The 23472-nt window shown below is 38.5% G+C and overlaps 2 protein-coding genes across 3 annotated transcripts in view; both read right to left on the bottom strand.

Moving 5' to 3' along the window:
* Positions 1 to 6406: 6406 nt before the first annotated feature.
* LOC115794725 (uncharacterized) lies at positions 6407 to 11860 on the bottom strand. 2 transcript variants are annotated; one of them, XM_030750366.1, is made up of 9 exons: positions 11804 to 11860; positions 11420 to 11514; positions 11158 to 11175; positions 10600 to 10716; positions 9942 to 10040; positions 9682 to 9805; positions 8891 to 8960; positions 8617 to 8730; positions 6407 to 8135 (listed from the first exon to the last, which is right to left on the bottom strand). In XM_030750366.1, exons 2-9 carry the CDS (start codon positions 11460 to 11462, stop codon positions 8124 to 8126), a joined length of 597 nt encoding a protein of 198 aa, XP_030606226.1. In that variant the 5' UTR covers positions 11463 to 11514; positions 11804 to 11860; the 3' UTR covers positions 6407 to 8123. The 2 variants fall into 2 exon arrangements, with proteins under 2 accessions (XP_030606226.1, XP_030606225.1); XM_030750365.1 differs by having other exon boundaries at positions 6407 to 8730.
* Positions 11861 to 17499: 5639 nt separating this feature from the next.
* LOC115794129 (sialic acid-binding Ig-like lectin 10) overlaps positions 17500 to 23472 on the bottom strand; it is a 116456-nt gene continuing 110483 nt past the window's right edge. Inside the window, exons 8-12 of the mRNA XM_030749437.1 lie at positions 21374 to 21655; positions 21005 to 21286; positions 20714 to 20819; positions 20565 to 20634; positions 17500 to 19472 (exon numbers count right to left, since the gene is read on the bottom strand). Coding sequence (XP_030605297.1) covers positions 19083 to 19472; positions 20565 to 20634; positions 20714 to 20819; positions 21005 to 21286; positions 21374 to 21655 — 1130 coding nt within the window. The 3' untranslated portion in view covers positions 17500 to 19082. The remainder of the gene's footprint in view (positions 19473 to 20564; positions 20635 to 20713; positions 20820 to 21004; positions 21287 to 21373; positions 21656 to 23472) is intronic.

The raw sequence follows: 23472 nt of genomic DNA, 5'->3' as shown, positions 1-23472 counted from the left end.
ATGCCTCCTGGGCGCGTTTTGTATGAGGTGTTCCAGGCATGTCATACTGGGAGGAGGCCCCGGGGCAGGCCCAGTACACGCTGGAGAGTACCTCTCAGCTGGATGCTAAAACTTTTGCACCGTTACTTTACTGGGATTATGACTTTAACTCAAGTAGAGGGGCTTAACCATCACTGTGCAAAACAATGTTTAAACCCTTGTGCAGTGTCACATTTACCTCTATGCATTGGCCTGAGGGCACAAGGTTGCGTATAAGCAGCCCAATGTTTCACTCACAAGTTTTTGATACAGTTTAGTTTCTGATCAAATATTCTGATTTCCTTTTCCTTTTTGCTCCCAACTGTACCACCCCATCTGAAACATCCTGGAAACATCCCTCCACTTAATAAACTAATAATAACAATTATTGATTTCCCCCAGCAGTCAATAATTTTGAAGATAAGATCAGGCTGAAAATCAAAGTTAAGGTGAAGCAATACACCAGCAGTTTTAGCTAGTGTAACTAAAATGACAGTCTAATGAAATGGGGGTGTCCTTAATGGTACTGCTACAATTCAGCATCTGTTTGTAGCGCTGCTTGTTTCTCTTTCAGTGCTGACACAGTGAAATAGCAACCTGACAGTTTCTTTTTCATCTCATTTACTAAATGTCTTTTTTGGCAATACTAATAAAGAGGAACAATGTAATCCTAATAAAACTGATACAGCTATGTAATACTACATGTTCAAAACTCATGAACAGTGCTGTAGAGTTTCCCCCTTCTTATTTTAAGAGGAACCCAATATGCAAAATAACTTGCACCTGCTCGGTGTTAGATGTTGTTTTAGCTTTTCAGTGATCAGTGGCTCCTCATTTCTTTGACAGTGCATAATAGCTCTGTACCAGTTCATGTATTTTTATTCATCTTAAATATGATAATTTCATGGCATTTCAAAAACCATCGGCCGCTACTGATCAGAAATTGGGAAATTCATTGAAATGCCAAAAGCTGTTTTTTTAAAAAAAAAGTTAATTTTCTTGTGAAAAAAAAAGGGATCATGCATAAAAGATAATGCAGCAGAAAACAAAAGAAAAGAAAAACATTTACCGTGAAAACAAAACTCAAGTTTTTTCAGATTTTCTCAACCATAACTTACTGTCACAGCTGGATGCAGCAACACCTTGTCATTACAGTAAAGCTGCTAGGAAACCAGTGGGCAGGACATAGTTAAGATGCAATAAGAAAAAAAAATTAATTTCTTCTTGTGTGTTAATTAAACAAACAAAATATGCAGCTATAGTTCTGAACTTTGGACAGAAAGACAGAGAGACTTGGCTTTTGCCTCTGATTTCACAACCTGTGTGTGCAGTATTGATCTTATCAAGAGCAGTTCTGCAAATTTCTCAAAATATCTCACTGCTTCAACAATGCATGAACATGAACTTTGATCTCAACTCTAATCATGCAACACATGCAAATTAGACACAGAAACAGAAACGTTACCGGATTTATACACATACCAGCATCTTGTTTTTATTTCTTTGTCTTGTTGTCTTTTCACAGTCAAAGTGAAAACTATTCTACTTGTGCATGCTGCTTACTTCTTAGTATGATGTGCCAGCCCATGCACCCTTTTAGCACTCATCCGTTTTAATACAAAAAGTAGCATTGCAAATAGACTGCAGAATAAAATTATATGCTCATAGCCTTTTATAGTGTCTTTGTATTGTAATTTTTTTAGTATGTTTTGGGGGGAAAAGAAGAAGTGCTGGGCAGCATGCTGCTATGGTCATTAACACTGTTGTCTCGCAGCAAAGAGCTCCTAGGTTCAAACGCTGGGGCCTTTCTGTGTGGGGTTTGAATGTTCTTCCTGTCCTGACACTCTTTGACAGCTCCTGGGTGTTAGTGGTGAAGAAGTTGGAATGGAAGAAATTGTTTTGGTGGAGAGGTGTGCTTTCACCTCTCAGATGATGATGATCAGGAGTGTCTGTAATTGATTGATTGATTATAATCTGTGTGCTTCGTGGGTATACAGTCAATCTGTGGGAGCCAGAATCCTGGTTGGGTTGTAGGGGATGATATATATATTGAACACACAGCACAGAGATGAGAAACACACACACTATAAAAGATGGATTATACCACCATGAAGTCACCCACTGGTTTGTGAGATTCTCTGTGAGGTCAGCTGCTCTTTTCTGCTTTCTCCATGTAGATATTTTGAAACCAGACTTCTATACAGCTGAACTTTTTTTTCCTCGTTTTTTTGTAACCACACAAGTCACCCCCTGCTGTCCATGTCCATCAGAATTCAGGCTGAAGGTATTTCACATTTGCTTCATGCTTCAAACCCAGAAGCTGCATCCATTTTTTTTATATACAGTTCATGCACAGTCCCCGATAGAGTGTGATTCTCAATAAATAGTTTAATCTATAACTGTAAAAAAAATAAAACAAAAATAAATTAAAAAATTAAAAAATTCAGAAACTAAATGAGAATTGGAATTGATAGAACAAATTGCCGATCAGAAAAATGAAAACTTACCCAGTCAGCTGATTTGAGGTTAAATCAGGCTAATTCTACCCTCACCTCACTTTTCTGTTACACAGTGTGAAAATACTTTGTCATCTTCACCTGTGATCTCCTCTTCCTCTTTGCCATCTCCTTCTGGTCTCTCCTCTGCTCCCTCTTTCTAAATTTCAGCATAGTGCTTCTCTTTGGCCCATTTTTTTTTTCTTCATACATATTCTGCTGCTTTTAGAGTGGTCTACATCTGATTTCTTCATACATCTGCCAGGTACTACACACATAATGAGCCATTCATCAGCTGGTACATTTCAAACCACTGATAAGTAGCCCAAAACAATTCAAATGTCTTTAACAGGAACTCCCGCTCTGCTGTTTACAACAGTTTTCCAATAATACCACCAGGTGTCCCCAAAGTCAGTCTTGTAGTGGAACACGGTTTTGCTGCACAAATTTAAATACCAGTGGATCTTCTTGACTTAAATCAGTCTTTTGTTTGTTTGTTTGTTTCTATGCAGAAGTGGATTTCTCAACTACAGCAACAAAAGTAAACATACAAATGTTATGCAATATTTCCTAATTAATGTCACACTTGAACTGAAATGAAGGAACCATTGTTGTTTTGTGTATTTTGGGCCACTTGCTACAATTTACTTTTAGACATCTTCATTTGAAGCGATTCTTATTCTACAGACAATAGCAGCTGAACATGTAGATTTTAAAGCCTGTCAAACAGAAACAGTAGTGATTAAAAAATATACTTAGAAATGGTGACGGTGACCACCTTCTTCTACTTTTTTTTTACATGAGGTTTCCTTTTGTTCCTCCTTTTTGTTTTCACTGACACACACACAGCAGAAGTTCTGCGTTAGTCTTTTACGGTAAGGATGACGGTGCAGGCAACCTTTGGTTTAAGTGCAGTAATGACAGCATGTGGTTATTTGATGGCAACTTAGAGGGGAAAAAAAATCCATGCACATCCATGTGGGGCCAGTGTAGAGCTGAAAATAATAGATACACATACACTTCCTGTGAGTCTGTTTCTGCACATCTCTAACACAATATTTTAAATTATAGGAATTAATTAAACTACAGTCTTTCTCTTCTGAAAATGTGACTTTAATTTACTCTAAGGAAACATCCTGAATACACACAGTGGGCTTGTGACACATGATTGTGTTGTTAAGATTAGGTTGAAAGAGTTCTAATGAATGTTCAACATGGATGTTAAACGTCTGTTTATCATACATAAACCGTTATAATGTCTTAAATGAGGTTAGCTTATGTACAAACAGTTCTTGTAAGCCATCACACTGCACTAAACACCCATTTTCAGTTTTTCCTCCCCTTCGCTCTGTATGTATGTGCTCACAGCACAGGCCATTTCCCCAGAGTCCCACAGACCTGCTGTTAAAACTTTTTGTTAGTGTGTTCTGTCTTGAGTGTTTATATGTTGCAATATGAACTGGAGTTTGGCTGGCTGTTTATTTATGTTCATGCTCAGTGAGTACAACACATAGAGAGAACAGTACAGTGAAAAGCCATTGCTTTCTGAAGGATCCAGTCGAAGGATTGCTTTGGATGTAACATAAATGACTTCAGTGTGCAGCCATGCTTTCCCCCACAATTCTCAGCACTTCCTGTCTATACAAATGTCAAAATAAAAGCTCCAAAAATTTCTGATGAATATAACAGAAATACAATTCCTCTGTTCTTATTGCAACATATAAACACTCAAGACAGAACATAGTGAGTGACAGCTAATCAGGAAACTGCTGACTGAGTGGATGGTGGCCTTAAAGGGACAGCAGCTGAAAAGGTTTATTGCAGACACAGCACAAACTGAGGGACTGCAACATAGTCAGCACAACTACTGCTACAGAGCCCCCAGCTAGTGGACCATTTACAGTTCACAATTTTTTATCTTTATTTGTGTGTCTCACGCACAGCTTTTGTATTGTTGTTGTTGTTATGTAAGGTTTTGCCCACAAGCCCTTGATGTCCTCCCCCCCAATCCACTGCACCACCCCATCCCTGCAGCTGAGCCACAAACCACAGCCCACCACCACAATGATAAACAGGGATTATTTTACAGTGTGACTCATGCAAAGCAACTCTAATAGACTGAGTATAAATATGTATAGCTGGAACAGAGCAGAATGTTTTGCTGTGCAGATAAACTGTCCAGACTACATCTGTGGTCACACTGTGTGGCTGCTGCTTGCTGGAAGGTTTTCTTCAGCGACACCTGCTTTTCTGCTGTCTGACACTTTGTTTCATTTCCTCATTAAGACAGTTGATATCATAGCACATATTAGAACTCATTAATCTGCAGAAATTTATGATTTGGAAATCACTCAGTTCTTTTTTGTTTTTGTCCTGTCCAGCAGCTTTAGTAACCAGAATCACAGTCTGAATGTCCTGTTGGGCCAAACACATTTACTCTGCTAAGAGGAGTTCTATAGACTCTATTATATTTTATATATTTTTTTTCCTATCTTTTCGTGTATTTATTATTGACATTGGTATCTGTGTACGCTGGAGATGATGGGGGTAGGAGCAGATTAAAAAAAGAGAGGAGAAGCAAAAATGAGGAGGAGAAAAAGAAAAGTACAGAAATAGAATGAACAGAAGAAAAATGGGAGTGAGAATGTGGAAAAAAGATAATTTAATTTTGGCCTTTTTTGGATAGGGACAGTGAAGAGCAGACAGGAAAGTAGGGTGAATGACTGGGGGAAGACATGCAGCAAAGGCCACAGGTTGGACTCGAACCCCGGCCGCTGACTTTCAGCTCTAAGGCATTTGGCTGCCAGAATACATATGTAAAATTTTAAGTTTGAACCTACAGAAAACATCCTTTCCACTCTAAATCACCCAAATCAGTATTACTAGGTCTAACTAATATCCATGCACTGAACTCACCACCCAGCCAGAAGGCAGGAATGACTTTCTTTTAATAGATTAAATTCCATTTTATTTATATTGTGCCAAATCAAAACAAACAGTTGCCTCAAGGTCCTTTGTATTATAAGGTAAATACCATACAATGATTACAGAGAGAACCGAATAGTCAAAACGACCCCCTATGACCAAGCAATGGTGATAATAGGAAGAAAAAAATCGTGACCGGTTGGAGGTGAGGGGAGAGAGACAGGAAGAAAGATGTGCTGTGGAAGAGAGTCAGAAATGAATAACTAACAATTAAATGTGGAGTGGTTTATAAAGGGAGAAAAGAGAAAAAGAAATGAAGAAGGAATACTGCAGTAAGTGCATCATGGGACCACCCCCAGCAGCCTAGGCCTGTTGCCTATTGTAGCATAACTAGGGGATCGTTCAGGGTCACCTGTTCAGTTCTAACTATAAGCTTGATTTAAAAGGAAAGTTTTAAAAAAAGGAAAGCTGAAGGCTCTGCTGTCTGAGAACGATGGGCTCTATTGGGATGATATGGTACTATGAGGTTTTTAAAATAAGGCGGAGCTCAATTGTTTAAGGCCTTGTATATAAGAAAAAGGATATTAAATTCAATTCTGGCCAATGAAGCCAATGACGAGAAGCCAGTATGGGAAAAATATTCTCCCTCTCTCTTGTCTCTGTCAGTACTCTAGCTGCAGCATTTTGGATCATAGATGCAAATGTTAATACAGGAAGAAGGACAGATGGACAGAAGACTTGAAAATATTGTCAATACATCAGTAAATCTATTTACTATTCAGGACAGACTACTTCAAATGTAAGGTAGGTATTCTAAAATTATACTGAACCCCTGAAAGAGGAAATGCTAAAATGCCATTTGCAGCAAAGTCTGACTGACATGTGATTCCTATTTATGCTAAAGAGGAAAGTGTTGCACTTCAACTGCTATATTAACACCTGCACTTTTACATTTGTTTTTAGTGAGTTAAATATTTTTATTTAAAAAAAGAAAAACACATACAGGAAGTTTGGTTGTCAAACTGCACAGGAAACAGGTCCAAAGCTGTCAACACAGATGTTAATACAGGAAGTTGCACATTCATATTTTCCATACTGACGTGACTAAATTTGATTACTGTTGTCCCCTGAGGATTAATTTTGGATTCCCCCCAAAAGTGCTCAACAGCAGCTCTGAATAACATACCAAAACTGTCTCAAAACTTTGAGACGATCACCCAAGAATTTGCTTCCATTTATTCAATTTCTTAAAAAAATAAAAAAGCTTGCGCATACATTAACTGCAGAGTATAACTGCTCTTCTCTTCACACTACACCACTTCCACAATCTCAGGCTGTCACAGTATATAATAGGAATGTAAATAAGAACACTGAAAAAGAAAGCATTTTAATTGTAGCACTGTCTATTATAGAAGTGATATAAAACATTTAGAAAAAGGAAGTACACAAGAGTTGCAAAAAAAAAAAAGAGAAACAAACTGTTGTCATGTTGAGGAACCACCAAACTTACTAATATCTTATCTCTGCATCAGTAGTTTAAACCGTGAGTTGGTTGGCTTCTTTCTATTTTCCTCGTGCAGCACAATGAATACTGTTCAAAGTATGATGTGCATAACTCATATATCAGAACTACATAAACAAATATTACTAAAAATACATTAGTTAATGAATTCTTAAAGTACCTGCATGCACCCAGTTACATGTTTAATGTATGTACAGTAATTATTAGTATAGTCTGCAGTTACTGTTCTCACAAGAGTCACTGAAGTATATATTTATGTACTTCCTTATAAGACATGATCATATTTCATTGTATCTGAACTTCCGGTTCTCACATTTGACACAGTAAGAGACTATAACTGTCATGTGTGAATTCACACATGACAGTTATAGTCTCTTACTCTTACTCAGGAGCACTCAACCTATGGACACCATTCCTGAGCCATGGGCTGTTAGCTTTTTAAGGTTTAAAACAAGATTGGATTTTTGGGACCACAGCAGCAAATGTGTTCTCGCCCCTCCTCCACTGTGGCACAGTCAATAATGTAACTGAACAAAATAATTACAAATAATTATGACATTCACTCTGAGCTTAGTTAAATTCAATGTCAGCTGCATTTGCCTTATTTAGGACTGAGATTGTTTGAAGTGACGAAATGCTTGACTGTTACATGAAGCTGATAATTTTGCCTGATACAGTATACATAGGTACATTATATTGCCAAAAGTATTCACTCAGCCATCCAAATCATTGAATTCAGGTGTTCTGAATTTTATACACAGGTGTATAAAACCGAGCACCTCGGCATGCAGACTGCTTCTGCAAACATTTGTGAAAGACTGGGTCGCTCTCAGGAGCTCATTGAATTCCAGGATGCCACCTGTGCAACAAGTCCAGTTGTGAAAATTTCCTCACTGTTAAATATTCCACAGCCGGCTGTTTGTGGTATCATAACAAAGTGCAAGTGATTTGGGAACAACAGCAACTCAGCCACAAAGTGGTAAAATGATGCTGTGGTGCATAATACGCAGAGGTCACTGCATCAAAGCCTTACCTCACCAAGTACAATGCAAAGTATTGGCTGCAGTGGTGTAGAGCACGCCACCATAAGCACACTTCTAAACATTGTGGAAAGCCTTCCCAGAATAGTTGAAGCTGTAATAGCTTCAAAGGATGGGCTGACATCATATCAAACCCTAAGGATTAAGAATGGGATGCTGCTTAAGTTCATATGCATGTTAAGGCAGAGTGGTAAATACTTTTGGCAATATAGTGTATATCTCAACACATACAGTGATTGCACTGTACTGTACTACCCTCATCTTTCCCTAAATACTTCATCTTCTACCTGCAATGGTTGTAATGGATGCTTCACAATCAGTTTATTTCTAAAATGCATGGTTCTCATACCTAACCCATTATTTCATCCACACTGGAATACAGTGCCACATCCCCACCTCCCTCCTCCTCAGCCTTTTTTGCATCATTATCCTCCCCAGTGATCAGCTCCTTCTCTTCATTGCCCTCCAGCATTTCACTGTCCTCTTGGCTGTTCTCTTGTCTCTTTTCTTCTCTCTTTATTTCAGCATACTCTGTGTCAGTGTTATCCTGTCTGTTCTCTGCCTCTTCAGGATTCCTGGTTTTTATTGCAGAGAAGTTAATGTCAGAGTACTCCACCTCTTTGGGTGCTAGATCACCATCAGGCCATGACTGCCCATCACACTGAGCTTCTCCTTCAGCTGCCTGTGGCTCATGGATCTCATCATATGCTGCTGCTTGATCAGGATCCATCTGTCAGACACAGTGCAGAAATTACAGGCCATTTGCCAGATAATAAAAGCTAGACAACTGTATCGTGTAGTTACATGTCAGAAAAACATACTAGCTTGATATTATATCAAAACATTTATTTAACATAAAACTAGTATAATATTCTGATAATTTACATTACCATTGGAACAGCTTCAGTGGTAACCATCTCCAGGTTCTCAGACAGATTTTCAGATGTCTTCTGTTTTTTTCTGGGAAAAAAAAAATAGCAGGAATGACTCCTAGTGAAGGTCTCACACTGGCCCATGGGTGTTGGTTGACAGCAACAACAGGCAGTTACACAATGTGAGTATTTTCTGTTATCACTCTGGTTCTTCTCTAAGTAAAAAGGCAATATATATATATATATATATATATATATATATATATATATATATATATATATATATATATATATATATATATATATATATATATATATATTGAATCACAAAATGTAATTGATTCATACATGTAAATATATGTCTGCTAAATCTTAGTTTCTAGAAGCTGATTTCATAAGATGACCCAAAGATTTATGACCACTTTCAAAAAGAAAATAACTATTACTGCTTGATAACAACACTGAAGTCAAATCCTGTGATAGATTACAAAATATGTTTCAGTTCTATCTCAAAATAATGTGAAGTGTGGCTGCAGGGAAAAGTGCTGACATAAAAACTGAAGTTACTATTTAAAACCTCTAAAGGTCAGTTTGGCTGTGCTATATACATATGAAAAATAAACTGATATATACGTGCATGTACTGTAGATAGAAACCTTATGGGCATATTGTGAAACATGGTCAGCATTTATATAAAATATTCAATAATATAATATTCCTTTTTGTAAAATAAAATATGTTAAAACACTGGTATGACCTGTTTTTGGTTGATATTAGAAATAGAAAATAAACATATAAATTTAATTTACCTGCACGATTTTGCTACCAAACAATGAAAGATTGATGAAAGAAAGATCCCAACCACAAACCCCACCAATGCTGCAGTGTAGACTTTCTGCTCTTGAACAATACGTAAGAATGTATCCCATAGATCTGAAATCAAAAGGATAAAGCTGTGCTCATTGATGTTTCTTGTTCAGAGTGATCGTCTAAAACATCTATGAACAGGTGAAATGTTAAATCTTTGATTGCTCTGGTATAACAGAAATATTTTAGTTCTAATACTTACCTGTTGTATTGCTGAGATTTGCTGCTCCATTACTGTTATCGCTGACACACTTAGTGGTGTTGTGAAAGGGTTTCAGAGACACAGTGATGGTGCTGGTGACTGTGCAGGAGGACACATTGGTTGTTACAGAGTACTCAGTGTGGTGCTCCACGTGTGGCCATTTGATGGTGGGTAAACAACACCCCTCACTGATACATGTACAGGTCAGGTTCTCTGACTGATGCTCACATTTAAAGGTATTCAGGATTCTTGGAACAACTCCAGATGCTGAAGAAGAATCTTAGCATCAGGTCAAAAGCACAGAAACCTCATATGAGCATATAGATCTTATTCAGGCACCGCATGTAAGAGACTCTAGAGATTTCAAACGGATCTCTTTAGATTAAATTTCAGTGAGAACTGCACAAAATAACCAGAGACAGAACTCCCATCCTAAACTAGTTCATGCTTCTGACCTCCATCCATAAACAATTACAATTAAATTTGCTTTGCATGTTTTAGTACAAACTTTTCACCTTGTGTTAAGTTAAAATATTTTAATTGTAGATAATTGTTACAAAGAAGGTGCAAAAGCATGTCAGTGTTATGAAACAAAGTTGAGCTTTACATAGTTATTATTATTATTATTATAACTACTTTAGCCAAGAGTAATACTCACAGGTTTTTGTCTCCTGTGTAGTTGCGCTAACATTGGTGCTGGTAGCGTTGGTGGCCACAGTACTTTGGACTGCAGCTGAAGAATTAGAGGTCACAGTTGAGCTTTTTTTCTGTGTCTCTGAGAATATGAAGAAAAAACATGTGCATCAGCATAGAGACATTACTTACTTTGATGTAGACATACTATCACTGTTAAATATTTTAAATTGAAAAAAGTACAACTTGAGGCTGAAAAAAGAAATCAATGTGCAGCCATTTGCCGTCTTCTCAACGGTGACAACAACTTGAGGTTATTGATGACGATGCTGCAGTTCCTCTTTTTCAGGTCAGACTCCCGCAGCGACACCCGCCCTTTACTCTCAGAGTCAGAAGTTTTGTGTTTGCTGGAGTCAAATATTGTTTTATTAGACTTTCATTGTGCTTGTACCAAATTACACTTTGGACATCAAACCATCTTCTGTAGTAAAGTAACGGTGCAAAACACATACTCCAGCCTCTGAGGTTACATTGTTTTCACTTAGCGTGATATTGTATTTTTCCTTTGCACAGCTTGACTCACCTGTTCTAGAACCTGCAACTGTAAAATGAAAAGAGACAAAAAAGAAGAGAGGATGCTGAGATTGTGGAAAATCAAAAGTGATGTCAACAAAGACTATTTATGTTAAATGATGCCTCTTTTGTTTCCGTGCTGTTGCTTTTTGATATATTTGGCCTGATGTATGCCTGACATTAATTATAGTGATGCAGTACACAGATGTGTTTTCTAAATTCATTTTTCTTTACATTCAAATGTTGATGATTTAAATGGTTTCTTTCTCTACCTCTGTCAGCAAACAGCAGAATCACCCAGATGAGAGCAAACATTCTGATTTAACAATTTAGGCAGCAAGTCTTCTCTCCACAGGATAAACTCTTCCTTTTAAACGCACAAACACACAAAAAGGTGCCATAAGAATACAGAACATTCGGTGGATGATGGAATCAAATACAGGAAGTTATAGTTACATCTCATTAATACTGCAGTGTAACCAATAAACTTGGGTAGGATCTCATTTAAAGCAGGCAAAGAAACGATGAATGAAAATCTCCCGTCTCCAGACTTCTTCATTTAAGTACACACAGCTCATTTTAAAAAGCATTTTATAACTTACTGAAGAGCGAGCACTGCGGTGAAAGTTATTCAAAAATGGATAAAGGAGTTTTACCTTTTTTCTGTCTGAATCTCCTGCTCTGGTTTCCACACACTGATCTCTGCTCTGAACGGACTCTTCTTCTCTTCCTCCTCCTCCTCGGTTACTTCTCTTTGCACTTCAACAAGTTTCCAGGAAGTATGCTGGCCATTATTTCCTCTTAGACTGCCACCACACTTAGATCTAAAAACCTCCTGTCACATTATGATGTTTATGTGAAGCTTTAACGCCAGTGAAATCAAAGATCATCTTGTGTGTGAATTGTGATACTTTGAGATATTTTGGGGGATTCAGGTATTACTGCAGTTGCATTTAAAAATGATCTTCAAACAATCCATCATACATTATAATGCATTATAATATATGCATTTGTGTGAAATTAAACTGTGTTCTCAAAAGTTGCTGGACTGTTATTAACATTAACATTGCCCTATGTAGCATCACTTTATTCTCTGTTATTCTCTTTAACTTCCTGTCACACTTTGCTATGATGTAGTCACAATCATTTCTAGCTTAATACAATTTTAACTCATCAGTTTATGATAACAGTAACTAAAGAAATCTTTAGACACTGCAAAGTGTGACAGAGGAAAGGAAGAGTTTTTTTTGTAACTGATATGTGCCCCACAGATGCTTTCTGTTTCAAATAGTGAAATATTGTTCATTCTGATACTGTAAGTCAGGATAAAAGGAGAAGTAATCTATGACTTACAGAACTACTTTAACAGCCTTATAAAGGCAAAATGAGCTTAAATTTTTAAAATTTCACCCTCTTAAAATAATGTCATTTTTTTAATGAAAGCTTTATTTTTGTTTAAATTGTCATATTTTTGATGTTTCATTCAGTTTTTTGTCTTTTCTGAAAACCCTAAAAAAAAAAACTTAGGCCATTAATTTAAGAAGGTGACGATACATAAAAAGAAATACAATCACCTTGAAAAAATACAGTTAGAAAACTAATTCAACTAGAATATGTTTTTTATTGGAAAATTTGCACATCGTCTCATCTCTTTACTGTAATAAAGAAAAAAAGAGTCCCACAGAAATGGAAATATAACACAGAAACCATAACTTTGAAAGATATTGTCTCAGCTTCTCAATTTGCTCAAGTATTAACTTTGGCTGGTTTGCACAAGACTGGCCTGCACCAAAGAAAAAACAAACAAACTACTAACCCCATGGATGTTTTGTGCAAGCAGCTTCCTCTGATCTACACTGTGGTAAAGTTTTAAAATTAGGCAACTTCTAGTGACTGTGTGAATAACTTCATCGGCTGATGTCATCACATTTAATTGGCTGAAATTTGTCACCCTTTTGACCTTGAAAATTGAGATAATATATTATCAAAGTTAAACTGTGTACTTTAACAGAAACTACTAGGTGCCTTATAGTAATTAAAAAACTTGAATCTACTAATCAAAAGTCATATATGTGTGTCAGATTCTTGCTTTTGTAGTACTTAAATACAGTGTTTGTTGTGTGGTGTCATGGTCGTGGCCGGTGGCCCAGTGTTTTGTGTTCTCTTGGTTCTGTTTCAGTTATGTCTCTGATTATGTTTATTAGTTCTCTTTTGTAGTCCTGTTTATTTCTAGTCCCTTGTGTTTCCCCGTGTCAAGTCAACGTGTACCTTGTCTAGTCACTTCCTGTTTTATTTTGACAGTCTTGTGTTCCCCGTGCTTTGTGTTTAGTTTTGCTTCCCCCGTTATTAGTTTTATTTGCTTCACCTGCTGTGCCCTGCTGTTTCCGCTTGCCCTGATTACCCAATGTTATTTAAGCCCTCAGTTTTCTTCTGTTCTTTGTCTTGTTGTCGTCTATGTATCTGTTGTGCGTGTTTTCCATCCCTTGTGTCCCATAGTTTTAGTTTTGGCCTCAGTCCAGCCCAGTTTATTTGTTTATGATCATCATTTCAATAAAAATACATTAAGTTCATTTTCATCGCTTCTGAGTCCAGCATTTTGGGGTCTTCCTGCTCCTGCCACACACCGGCACAACATGTGGCTGATTTAATGCACATTCGATTATTATTGTTAGTGTTATAAGAACAACAACAATAATAATAATAAACAGTAGTTGTAGTTGTAGTCTAGCATTGTAGCATATTTCCTTCTAATTAAAACAACAAACTTTAGTTTTATTATTATTAAAATGGAAATGCTTACTGGCTACTTTAGGACTGTACATCCAGATTTGTGTTTAATTCTTGTCTTTTGGTGTGTGAAATTTAAAATAAAATAACATTGTGTAACCAGTTAATCTTATATTGTGAACTGGATCGAGTTTTCCACCACTGGTTTTTAGTATGTTGCATTAAAGACACCAAGAAGTTCTTTCTTCTACCACTTTTACACAAAAAACTTGCATCACTGGCACCACCTTTTGGCAGAAGCTGTGCAGTCCACATCGACCTGTAGCTTAGGTCCTCAGCCCTGGCTGTTAAGTTTTTAAGGTTTAAAAGAAAATTTGATTTTTGGGACCAAAACAGCAAAGGTTTTCTCGCCCTCGCCTATGTACATAGTATATTTGACACCTGAGAGTTTCCTTGTATGAAATAAGTGGAGCAGTATAGTCACCAACATGACATCTTTAGTTAAGCTCAGGTAGGTGGCGCTATATCATATAAAAAGAATAAACACTAATAATTTCAAACCAAAATGAGAAATTTGTAATATGTACACAAGAATTCTTATGAATACAGTAAAGGCAGTGGCTGTGATAAGAAATATGAATCTGTAACATACAGTATAAGCAGTTCAAATTATTGCACCTCTGAGTTATTGCACTCATAATAAATTGTCCAGATGAACCATATTGTCACTCATTTATGGAGGAGTTACAGACAATAGATCAGTTGTGGTATATCAATGAAGTATTGTATATAGACAGTGCGCGGTGTGTGTTTGTTGATGAACAGTTACAGGAAATGCTTGGGTGGGCAGTGCTTTGATTTTTATCCAGCCAGCCAGCCTCTGGAGAGCAGACCTCCCTCTACCCAGCCACCTCCTCCAGCTCATTCCCCGAGGACCCCGAGGCATTCCCAGGACTTCGGGTCATCCTTATACTTTATCTTTTTCTCTTGAACAGTTTCCTTACCTTTTTTTTTTCTGTCCCTGTATTCTGCCTCACAAGTCAACACATTTAATACTTTCAGAGGAGTTTCAATTTCATCTAATGCCCTCTTTTCATTCTTTTCTTGGCTTTATTTTTGGTAATTTATTTTCTCTTCCAGCTGCATTAGCCGACTCCTGCTGAATGGTGCTCCTTGTGGAACTCCAAAACTGTTTTACACAAACATGCATAACACTGATACCTCAGTCTGAATATTTTCCCCTCATATTAACTACATTTGGAGGCACGACCTTTACCACTTCACCAGCATTGGGGTTTCCTTTACCAGACTTGTTTCTCATGCTCACAAATGTCCAGTTTTTTTTCTATATGGTGTGCTTAATATCTATCCTAGATGAGATTGTCACTGCAAACCCAAATCTGTTTTCATCATGATTTGGTGGTGGAATCAATGCTCTGGGGTCCAAACGGTCGGCCCACTCATGTCTCAGCTATGTGAGGTTAGAGGCTGGAAAGGCTGCCTTGCAGGGATGGCCAGTCACCGCTGCCTTAACCTCAGAATGCACATCAATCAAGGGATCCCACTTCACTGACACCAATCTGTAATGGAAATCTAAAATAAATAAGTTTACACACAACCAGGTTGTGAGATTTTAACTTGCTTTTGCAAAGGAAACAAAAATACAGAGTGCAACAGCAGTCTACATGGCTTTTGACAAAGAATAGAATCATTTATAGAAACCTGTTATCTACTTGCTATGGTCACAGAATACAGTCAGGACATTCTTCAACATCTTGTAATAGAAGATTATATAAAGAAAAACCTGATGCTATGGAGCCTTCCATTTAGCCATACAAAATCCTCACAGTGCTGGCACATGTTAGTAAATCTGGCCCTAGTTGCCTTTAAGTAACCGAACAACTTAAAAATGGTCCCAGAAGAGACTGAAACTCCAGTCAAAAGTTATGTGTGCCTGGCTGACAGAATGAGACCCTTCGGTGGCTCATTCGGTCCTTTCTGCTGGGTGTGCCTTGCACTAAGGTGCTCTGTGGGATGTGTACAGTATATATGTCCCATACTATATGTGTTGTAACGAGTGAATTGACTGGAAGGGAATGATCAGTTATGTCTATAAATTCTGTTCCCTGAAGGAGGAACAAGGTACAACACCATGCTGCCCCACTGCGGAGCTGGGCTCGGTGAAGAGCAGCTATAGAACTCAGGGATGACTGTGATGATGGGGTATGCACATCACTAGACTCAGAGTCAAATACCATCAAAGCACATACATTACTGCACAGTCCTACTCACTAAAGGGCTCACACACAGACTGAGCAGCTCTTCACTAGTTTTTATCCTGCAGGTTAGCTAACTGTTGAGTGCACCGGCTCCTCGAGAGAAATGGGCGGCAGTTGAATCTGTGGGAGAAACAGGGCCACTGAGGCTAGGTCTGTCTTTAGCTTTGCATGCATTTGGTAATAAACCAAAATACCACACAAAATAAAGATTTTGAGTTGATGATTAAGCCAGAGTAAAAAGTTAAGAAATCAACAAAGTTATTACAATTCACTCATAAGCTGGAAATAAATGTGAGTACCATAGCTGATACCTGACAGTGAGTTTGGTGGCATTATTAGTTATTTTTCAATCTTTAGTTGCAGTTTCAAAACCTAAGATCACTTTAATGCTGAATCTGTTACTGCAATAACTATTTCTGTGAGCGTAACCTTCAGTGTTAGGGTTTGTCTTCAAGATAGGGGAGACTGGGGGAGGTTGTGCCACGGGGTTAGTTGTTCCTCCCCCATTCCAGTTTTCCTTTTGACTTTCAGAGTAAGATGGCGCCATCTATTGTTCAGTAACTGCAATAAATTGTTACTGATGTGAGCAGTGCATTTCTGAAATGACAAGTTGCTATGCAGAAAAGTATATTTCTTGCATCAAAAGTGGATTTCAAGCTAACAGGTTTGTGGATTTCTTGTACACATATAATGTGTGTTAATTGCAAAGCCAGTAGAGTTGCCTCTTTGCATGGTGTGTTTCATTTTGCTTGCATCCACAAGATGGACACACTAACCTACATTAAATGACAGGATGAGGCAAGTTGTGCCACTCATGGTGGGACAAGTTGTGCCATGGCACAACTTACCCCGTGCATGGCACAGCTTGCCCTGTGAGCAACTTAGTGATGTAAAAGTGTTTCAGGCCACTTTCCAGAAGAAAATTACAGGAAAGCCATACTGGTGACTACAACTTCCAGGAATGCAGTGAGTAATTTTCCTCCATCGCTCCTGCATTTTTACATATGTGTAATTTTTTTTTTTACTTTTTAGCAAAATCTATCTAAAGTGATGCTAAACCTTCAAGATTGTAGCCCATGGTGTATTCCTTTCACACAATGGAGCTGTTATCATACTGGAAATACTGCTGAGTATGCAGGCCAACTTTAAAGGTGGAGGCTTTGATTTTGTTCATTAATGAAAATAAATAATTGATTGGATATGGTTGCTAGATGACTTGTAGGACTACACAGCACCACCGCTTCTGCGTACTACTCAAGGGGCTCAACTTACCCCAAGGTGGAACGACTTACCCCAGGGTTGGGGCAAGTTGTGCCATTTTGTTGAAACATTTTGCTGGCCGACTGCTCTATTTGTGTGCACCCCTTAAAGTTAATATCTTCATCTTATGAGCACAAAAACCCAAACTTTGCTTTGGCGTACCAACCATTGCTTTGCTCCAAAACCTGAGAGCCAGACAGTCTGTATTGAAAAGTGACACATCTTACCACAATTTCTCTGCTCAGTTTTTTCTTAACACACTTACGCTCCACATGATATGACACAGCTCTGTAAATTATTGAGCAGTTTCATATTTGAACAAACCTGCTTGTCTTACACCATTTAGACTGTAACAGCAATAGAGGTGTATGAAATGTAAGCTTTTATTACCTCTCCAGGCAAGATCAGGCAAAAATATGGTCTAAATGTTGGGCACTGTTTGTGTGTCTACTCCATGGAAATTTTTGAAAATACAAAGATGTTTATAACAGGACCTAAAAAAAGGCCCCTTTCCTAGCAATAACCTCAAAAAAGGTATTATATATGAGGGTTAGCCTACACTTCCCCCAAATTTTTAGTGAAGTTTTAAAAAAAGGTACTTATGCTCATTAGCTTAAGGATAATGTTGCTCTTGCCATTGCATTCTCATTAGCCTAAATACCACACAACTTCTGAATGTAAAACTGTCAATGACAAGCCATGCAGAGAGACAAGAAAGGGCATCTGGGCTTGGCTTCAGCATTAGGAGTACACTAGTTTGTGACCCCAGGAGGCTGGGTTTGTGTCTCCTGTCTTAAACTGGTGACATTTCAGCATGTAAGGCTTTATTTTTCCTTTCCCTTTTGCCATAGAGGAAATGATCTCTGCCCAGTGGTTCAGGGTCCTGATCACCTCAAGTTTATGTTCCAGTGGGTGGTGGGAGTCAAAGAGTTGGCACTGGTCTGTGTGTGTGTGGGTTTCTGGTAAACTTTAGCGCTGAGGCTTCCATACTCCTCAGTGAGCACAGCATAGCGCAGCACAGACATGGAATTATCCTTGGCATCCCCCCTGGTGAACTTTATGTTTTTATATGCTCAGTGAAGGCCTCTACTTCTTTGATGACACCTGGGTCACACTTAAAATCCAAGAAATAGAGGCCCTCACCGAACACATTAACTCAGTGGATAAAAACATATACTTCACCAGGGAGGATACCAAGGATAACAGGTTACCATTAATGGAATACACACATGTGAAGCTCTTAAAATGTGCCAGTGTGCTTTTGAACTTGCAACACCCTCAGACAAAAACCTACGCAGACATAAGACGTGTGGTCAACACCACAGAGCCCCACTTACCCTAACATGATAAACCATTTAAAACACACCTACATTTTAGCTTAGATCACAGTTACAGAAGTGGCTGCCCCTCAGGCCAGTAATGACAACATAACGGTTTTAAATAAAGCTTCAGTAATGCAGTAAATTTTACCTGCAAAGGTTACTAAAACAAACACATTAAAGCAAAATAACAAAAGGATTTGGAAATTCTGTTCAACTTCCAGTCCTTACTTTACATAAACCCTACATCATCATGTAGAGGTGTGAAGCTCACAGGATGACAGACAAGCATTGTCATTCATACACAAAATGACAAAAAACATCAGATCGAAAACACAATAAAACATTCCTCAAATTTTGTCCTTTAAATCATTCACAGTGGAATACACTGCCTCGTCCTCCCCTTCCTCCTTGTCCGGTTCACACTGTTTTGAGTCCTCCTCCATCCTCACCTCCTCTTCTTTGCTCTCTACCGTTTCACCTTCCTCTCCATTATCATCTTCCTTTTCTTCTTTTACTGCTTTCTTAATCTCAGCATACACTGTCTTTGTGCTGTCCTGTGTTCTTGCTGACTCCCTGACACTTTTTATTTTTAACAGGGAGAAATCAATGTTGGCATATTCCACTTCTTTTGGAGTGCTGCTGGATTCAGGCCCTTCTTTCTCCGCTGCCACACCTCCATCTTCAGCTTCTTCTTCTGGGTGGGTTTGATTGTCTTGTAATGTGTGATCATCATATATCTGTAAGGTACAAAGTAAATGGTATGAGTCAATCACCAGGCTCAAAAAGCCCAACATTGCACATTAGATTGTCCTCATCGAGGTTGACTGCAGTAATGTAATGTTAAGATCATGTCACGCTTCAGATGCTGTAAGTTGCGTTTATTGTGGCTCAAAAATTAGCTTGACTCGAGGTTGAAATCTTGAAGTTGTGTAATCTTTCACAATCACAATTCTTGCATTGATTCAATGTATTTTTTTTCTTTTCACAAAGCAGCAAAAAATGAACTCTCACTATGAAAGAAGACTTGGTGCTGACTGTGATTTTAAGGCATACTATCTAACAGACACTCCTTGTCAGTCAATTGAACTTTTATACGTTTTTTTTTTTGTAAAACCCATTAATTTAAGATGAAAACCTATACTTTAATAACATATATTTAAAATCCAGTGTGGTGGTGTACAGAGGCAAAACTGTATTTGTCCAACAAATTATAAACCTATTGGTGATTCAACACATTTGAAACTGCATCCCAATGTTATACAGTCCTCACTGTTTTCATGAAATGGTTTTAATGTCAAACTTACTGGCATTATGATGATTTATATCTTATATAAATGCTTTCAATGATTTTAGCAAGATTTTTAGCAAGATTATAGAAAAATTACATCTGAGTTTCATGAAACTTGGCGGAGAGATGAAGGGTGGGGGTATAAACAGAATCATTGCAACTGAAATAGCAGAACTTTGAAGCAGGGCGTGGTGGATGTGTTCTCTTTTTTCCCCTTTTGTCTAAGTTGCATGTGTTACATCAGCAAATGCCAACAGAACAGATGGATAAGTAGAGAGTAGCTCAAAGGCAACATGAAAATACAGTAAACTACTTCCACTCCTTGTTTGCTTGTATCAGAATGGTCCTAAAATTATAATTTCTAATTGCTCCTTACCATTAAAACTTTTAAATGGCCTTTTTTTTGCAGACATGTAAAACATGCTAAAGCATTACAGAAAACCAAAAAGCTAAATATGACACTTCAATATTGAGGATATTTATGTAAAAACAAATATGTGAAAAAATATATTTTAAAAAAAGGGCAACTGAACATAAATACCTGTGGATGATCTTGACTTGTTACCATCTCCATAGTCTCATCCAAATTTCCAGAACTCTTCTGTTTTTTTCTGGATAAAAGGATATTTTTATAGTAATAAAGTTAACTATAAATGTATCCTAAAAATGTAATAATACGAAATGTTTTACCTCAGACATTTTTTAGTTAAACAGCAAACAGCTGCTGTAAGAACTACCCCAATGAAAAAGGCAATGATGATTTCCAGATATTTCAGCATCAAAACTGATGGCTGAACTGCACAACATGAAAAAACAAAACAAAACAATCATCTCAAAGATGTTTTAAATTTTATATGATCCATCCAATAGCTTATGGAATGACTGTCTAATTACAAAGGTCACAATGAAAAAGTGCGGTTACTTAAAATATCAAATAGCAGTGGTCAAAAAAGAGGAAGTGTTTTAGTTGAACATACATACCCGCTTTCTTGGGCAAGTTATGAATCAGGAGGTTTTCTTTTGCTTCCCCATTTCCATTGTTGCTGACACATTCAACAGAGCTGTTGCCATGTTTTTTTACAGTTAGACTGACAGTGCTGTTGACTGTGTGGTTTGTCACAGTGGTAATGACAGAGTACTCATTGTGGTTTTTCAGGAGTGGCCATTTGATGGTAGGTAAAGGAAACCCTTCACAGATACACACACAGGTCAAAACCTCCGCCTGAAGCACACATCCGGAGCCATCGTGGATCTTTGAAAACCCTGTAAACACATGATCAGAATCATAAAACGTTGGACCGTGTAAGCTGTAGTGTGAATATGAAATCCAGATTCAAGATTGGTACTTACAAGTTACAGTCACATCAGTGAATAAAGTCATAGTTGTGTCCAGATGTTTTGCTGTACAGATGTACTGTCCAGAGTGTTCTACTGTCACATTGTGGATGACAAGTGTAGCCGATCCATTATCACTGTGCTGAGCAGTGTAAGTTCCACTATGAAGATTTGTGTTAGCGCTAAGGGCTTTCCACATGATGAGAGCTGGAGGGAAACTTTCAACACTGCAGGTCAAATTCAGAACATCTCCCTCCTTTATGATTGTATTCCCAATGATTTGAGGTTTCCTTATATCTGTGGAACGCATTACAGTAGTTTATTTAAAGAGGGAAGAATAACCCAAACAAACAGAGGAAAAAGAAGGCAACAAATTTTATGTTAGTGGTCTCTGGAGCTTGAAAAAGGCGACTGGACTTCTTTTTGTTTCTTGAAGACGTTTCACCTCTCATCCGAAAGGCTTCTTCAGTTCTCAACCAAATGGTGGAGAGACCCAGGTATTTAAACCCCTGTGGGCGTAGTCCCCTGGAGGTGGTTATGACCCTCTATTGATCATGTGCTTGAACACATGTGCCCAGGTGTGAAGGGGGCGTGGGTCATATTTAATCAGTGGTTTCAGTTGAAACCAACTTAGGACTCCGCTCCATTGTTTCCTGTGGCCTATTGAGGTCACTGGAACAAAGGTGTGAATGGGGGTTGAGACGTCTGGGAAGGGAGCTCAGGACAGCACTGTAAGCGGGGGAAAGTTGGTGACGTAATCCACCTCCTCTGTTCAATGATGGTTGTTCACAGTGGACATAGATGGCTTCTTTCACTCCTCTTTCAAACCATCTGTTTTCCCTGTCCAAAATGTGGACATTGGCATCCTCAAAAGAGTGCCCTTTTTCCTTCAGATGCAGATGTACTGCTGAATCTTGTCCTGTCGAAGTGGCTCTTCTATGTTGTGCCATTCGTTTGTGAAGAGGCTGTTGGTTTCACCAATGTAGAGGTCCGAGCACTCTTCACTGCACTGAACAGCATACACTACATCGCTGATCTTGTGTTTGGCGGGTTTGTCCTTGGGATGAACCAGTTTTTGTCTTAGGGTGTGACTTGGTTTGAAGTATACTGAGATGTCATGCTTGGAGAAAATTCTTCTGAGTTTCTCTGACAAGCCTGACACATATGGGATGACAATGTTGTTCCTCTTGTCCTTCCCATTCTCTGTAGTTTGTGTTTGGCCTTCATTCCTGTGGCATCTTAGCTGATTTGATGAAGGCCCAGTTGGGGTAACCGCATGTTTTGAGGGCTTTCTTAATGTGTGTGTGTTCCTTATGCTTCCCTTCTGCCTTAGAGGGAACACTTTCCGCACGGTGTTGTAGGGTCCTGATCACCCCAAGTTTGTGTTCCAGAGGGTGGTGGGAGTCAAAGAGGGAAACACAAACTTGGGGGTGATCAGGACCCTACAACACCGTGCGGAAAGTGTTCCCTCTAAGGCAGAAGGGAGCATAAGGAACACACACACATAAGAAAGCCCTCAAAACATGCGGTTACCCCAACTGGGCCTTCATCAAATCAGCTAAGATGCACAGGAATGAAGGCCCAAACACAAACTACAGAGAATAGGAAGGACAAGAGGAACAACATTGTCATCCCATATGTGTCAGGCTTGTCAGAGAAACTCAGAAGAATTTTCTCCAAGCATGACATCTCAGTATACTTCAAACCAAGTCACACCCTAAGACAAAAACTGGTTCATCCCAAGGACAAACCCGCCCAAACACAAGATCAGCGATGTAGTGTATGCTGTTCAGTGCAGTGAAGAGTGCTCGGACCTCTACATTGGTGAAACCAACAGCCTCTTCACAAACGAATGGCACAACATAGAAGAGCCACTTCGACAGGACAAGATTCAGCAGTACATCTGCATCTGAAGGAAAAAGGGCACTCTTTTGAGGATGCCAATGTCCACATTTTGGACAGGGAAAACAGATGGTTTGAAAGAGGAGTGAAAGAAGCCATCTATGTCCACTGTGAACAACCATCATTGAACAGAGGAGGTGGATTACGTCACCAACTTTCCCCCGCTTACAGTGCTGTCCTGAGCTCCCTTCCCAGACGTCTCAACCCCCATG

This window comes from Archocentrus centrarchus, chromosome 16 (genome assembly GCF_007364275.1).
Source record: "Archocentrus centrarchus isolate MPI-CPG fArcCen1 chromosome 16, fArcCen1, whole genome shotgun sequence".
Taxonomy (NCBI): Eukaryota; Metazoa; Chordata; class Actinopteri; order Cichliformes; family Cichlidae; genus Archocentrus; species Archocentrus centrarchus.
Note: the sequence above shows the minus strand (reverse complement) of the source record. Positions and strands in the feature narration are given on the sequence as shown.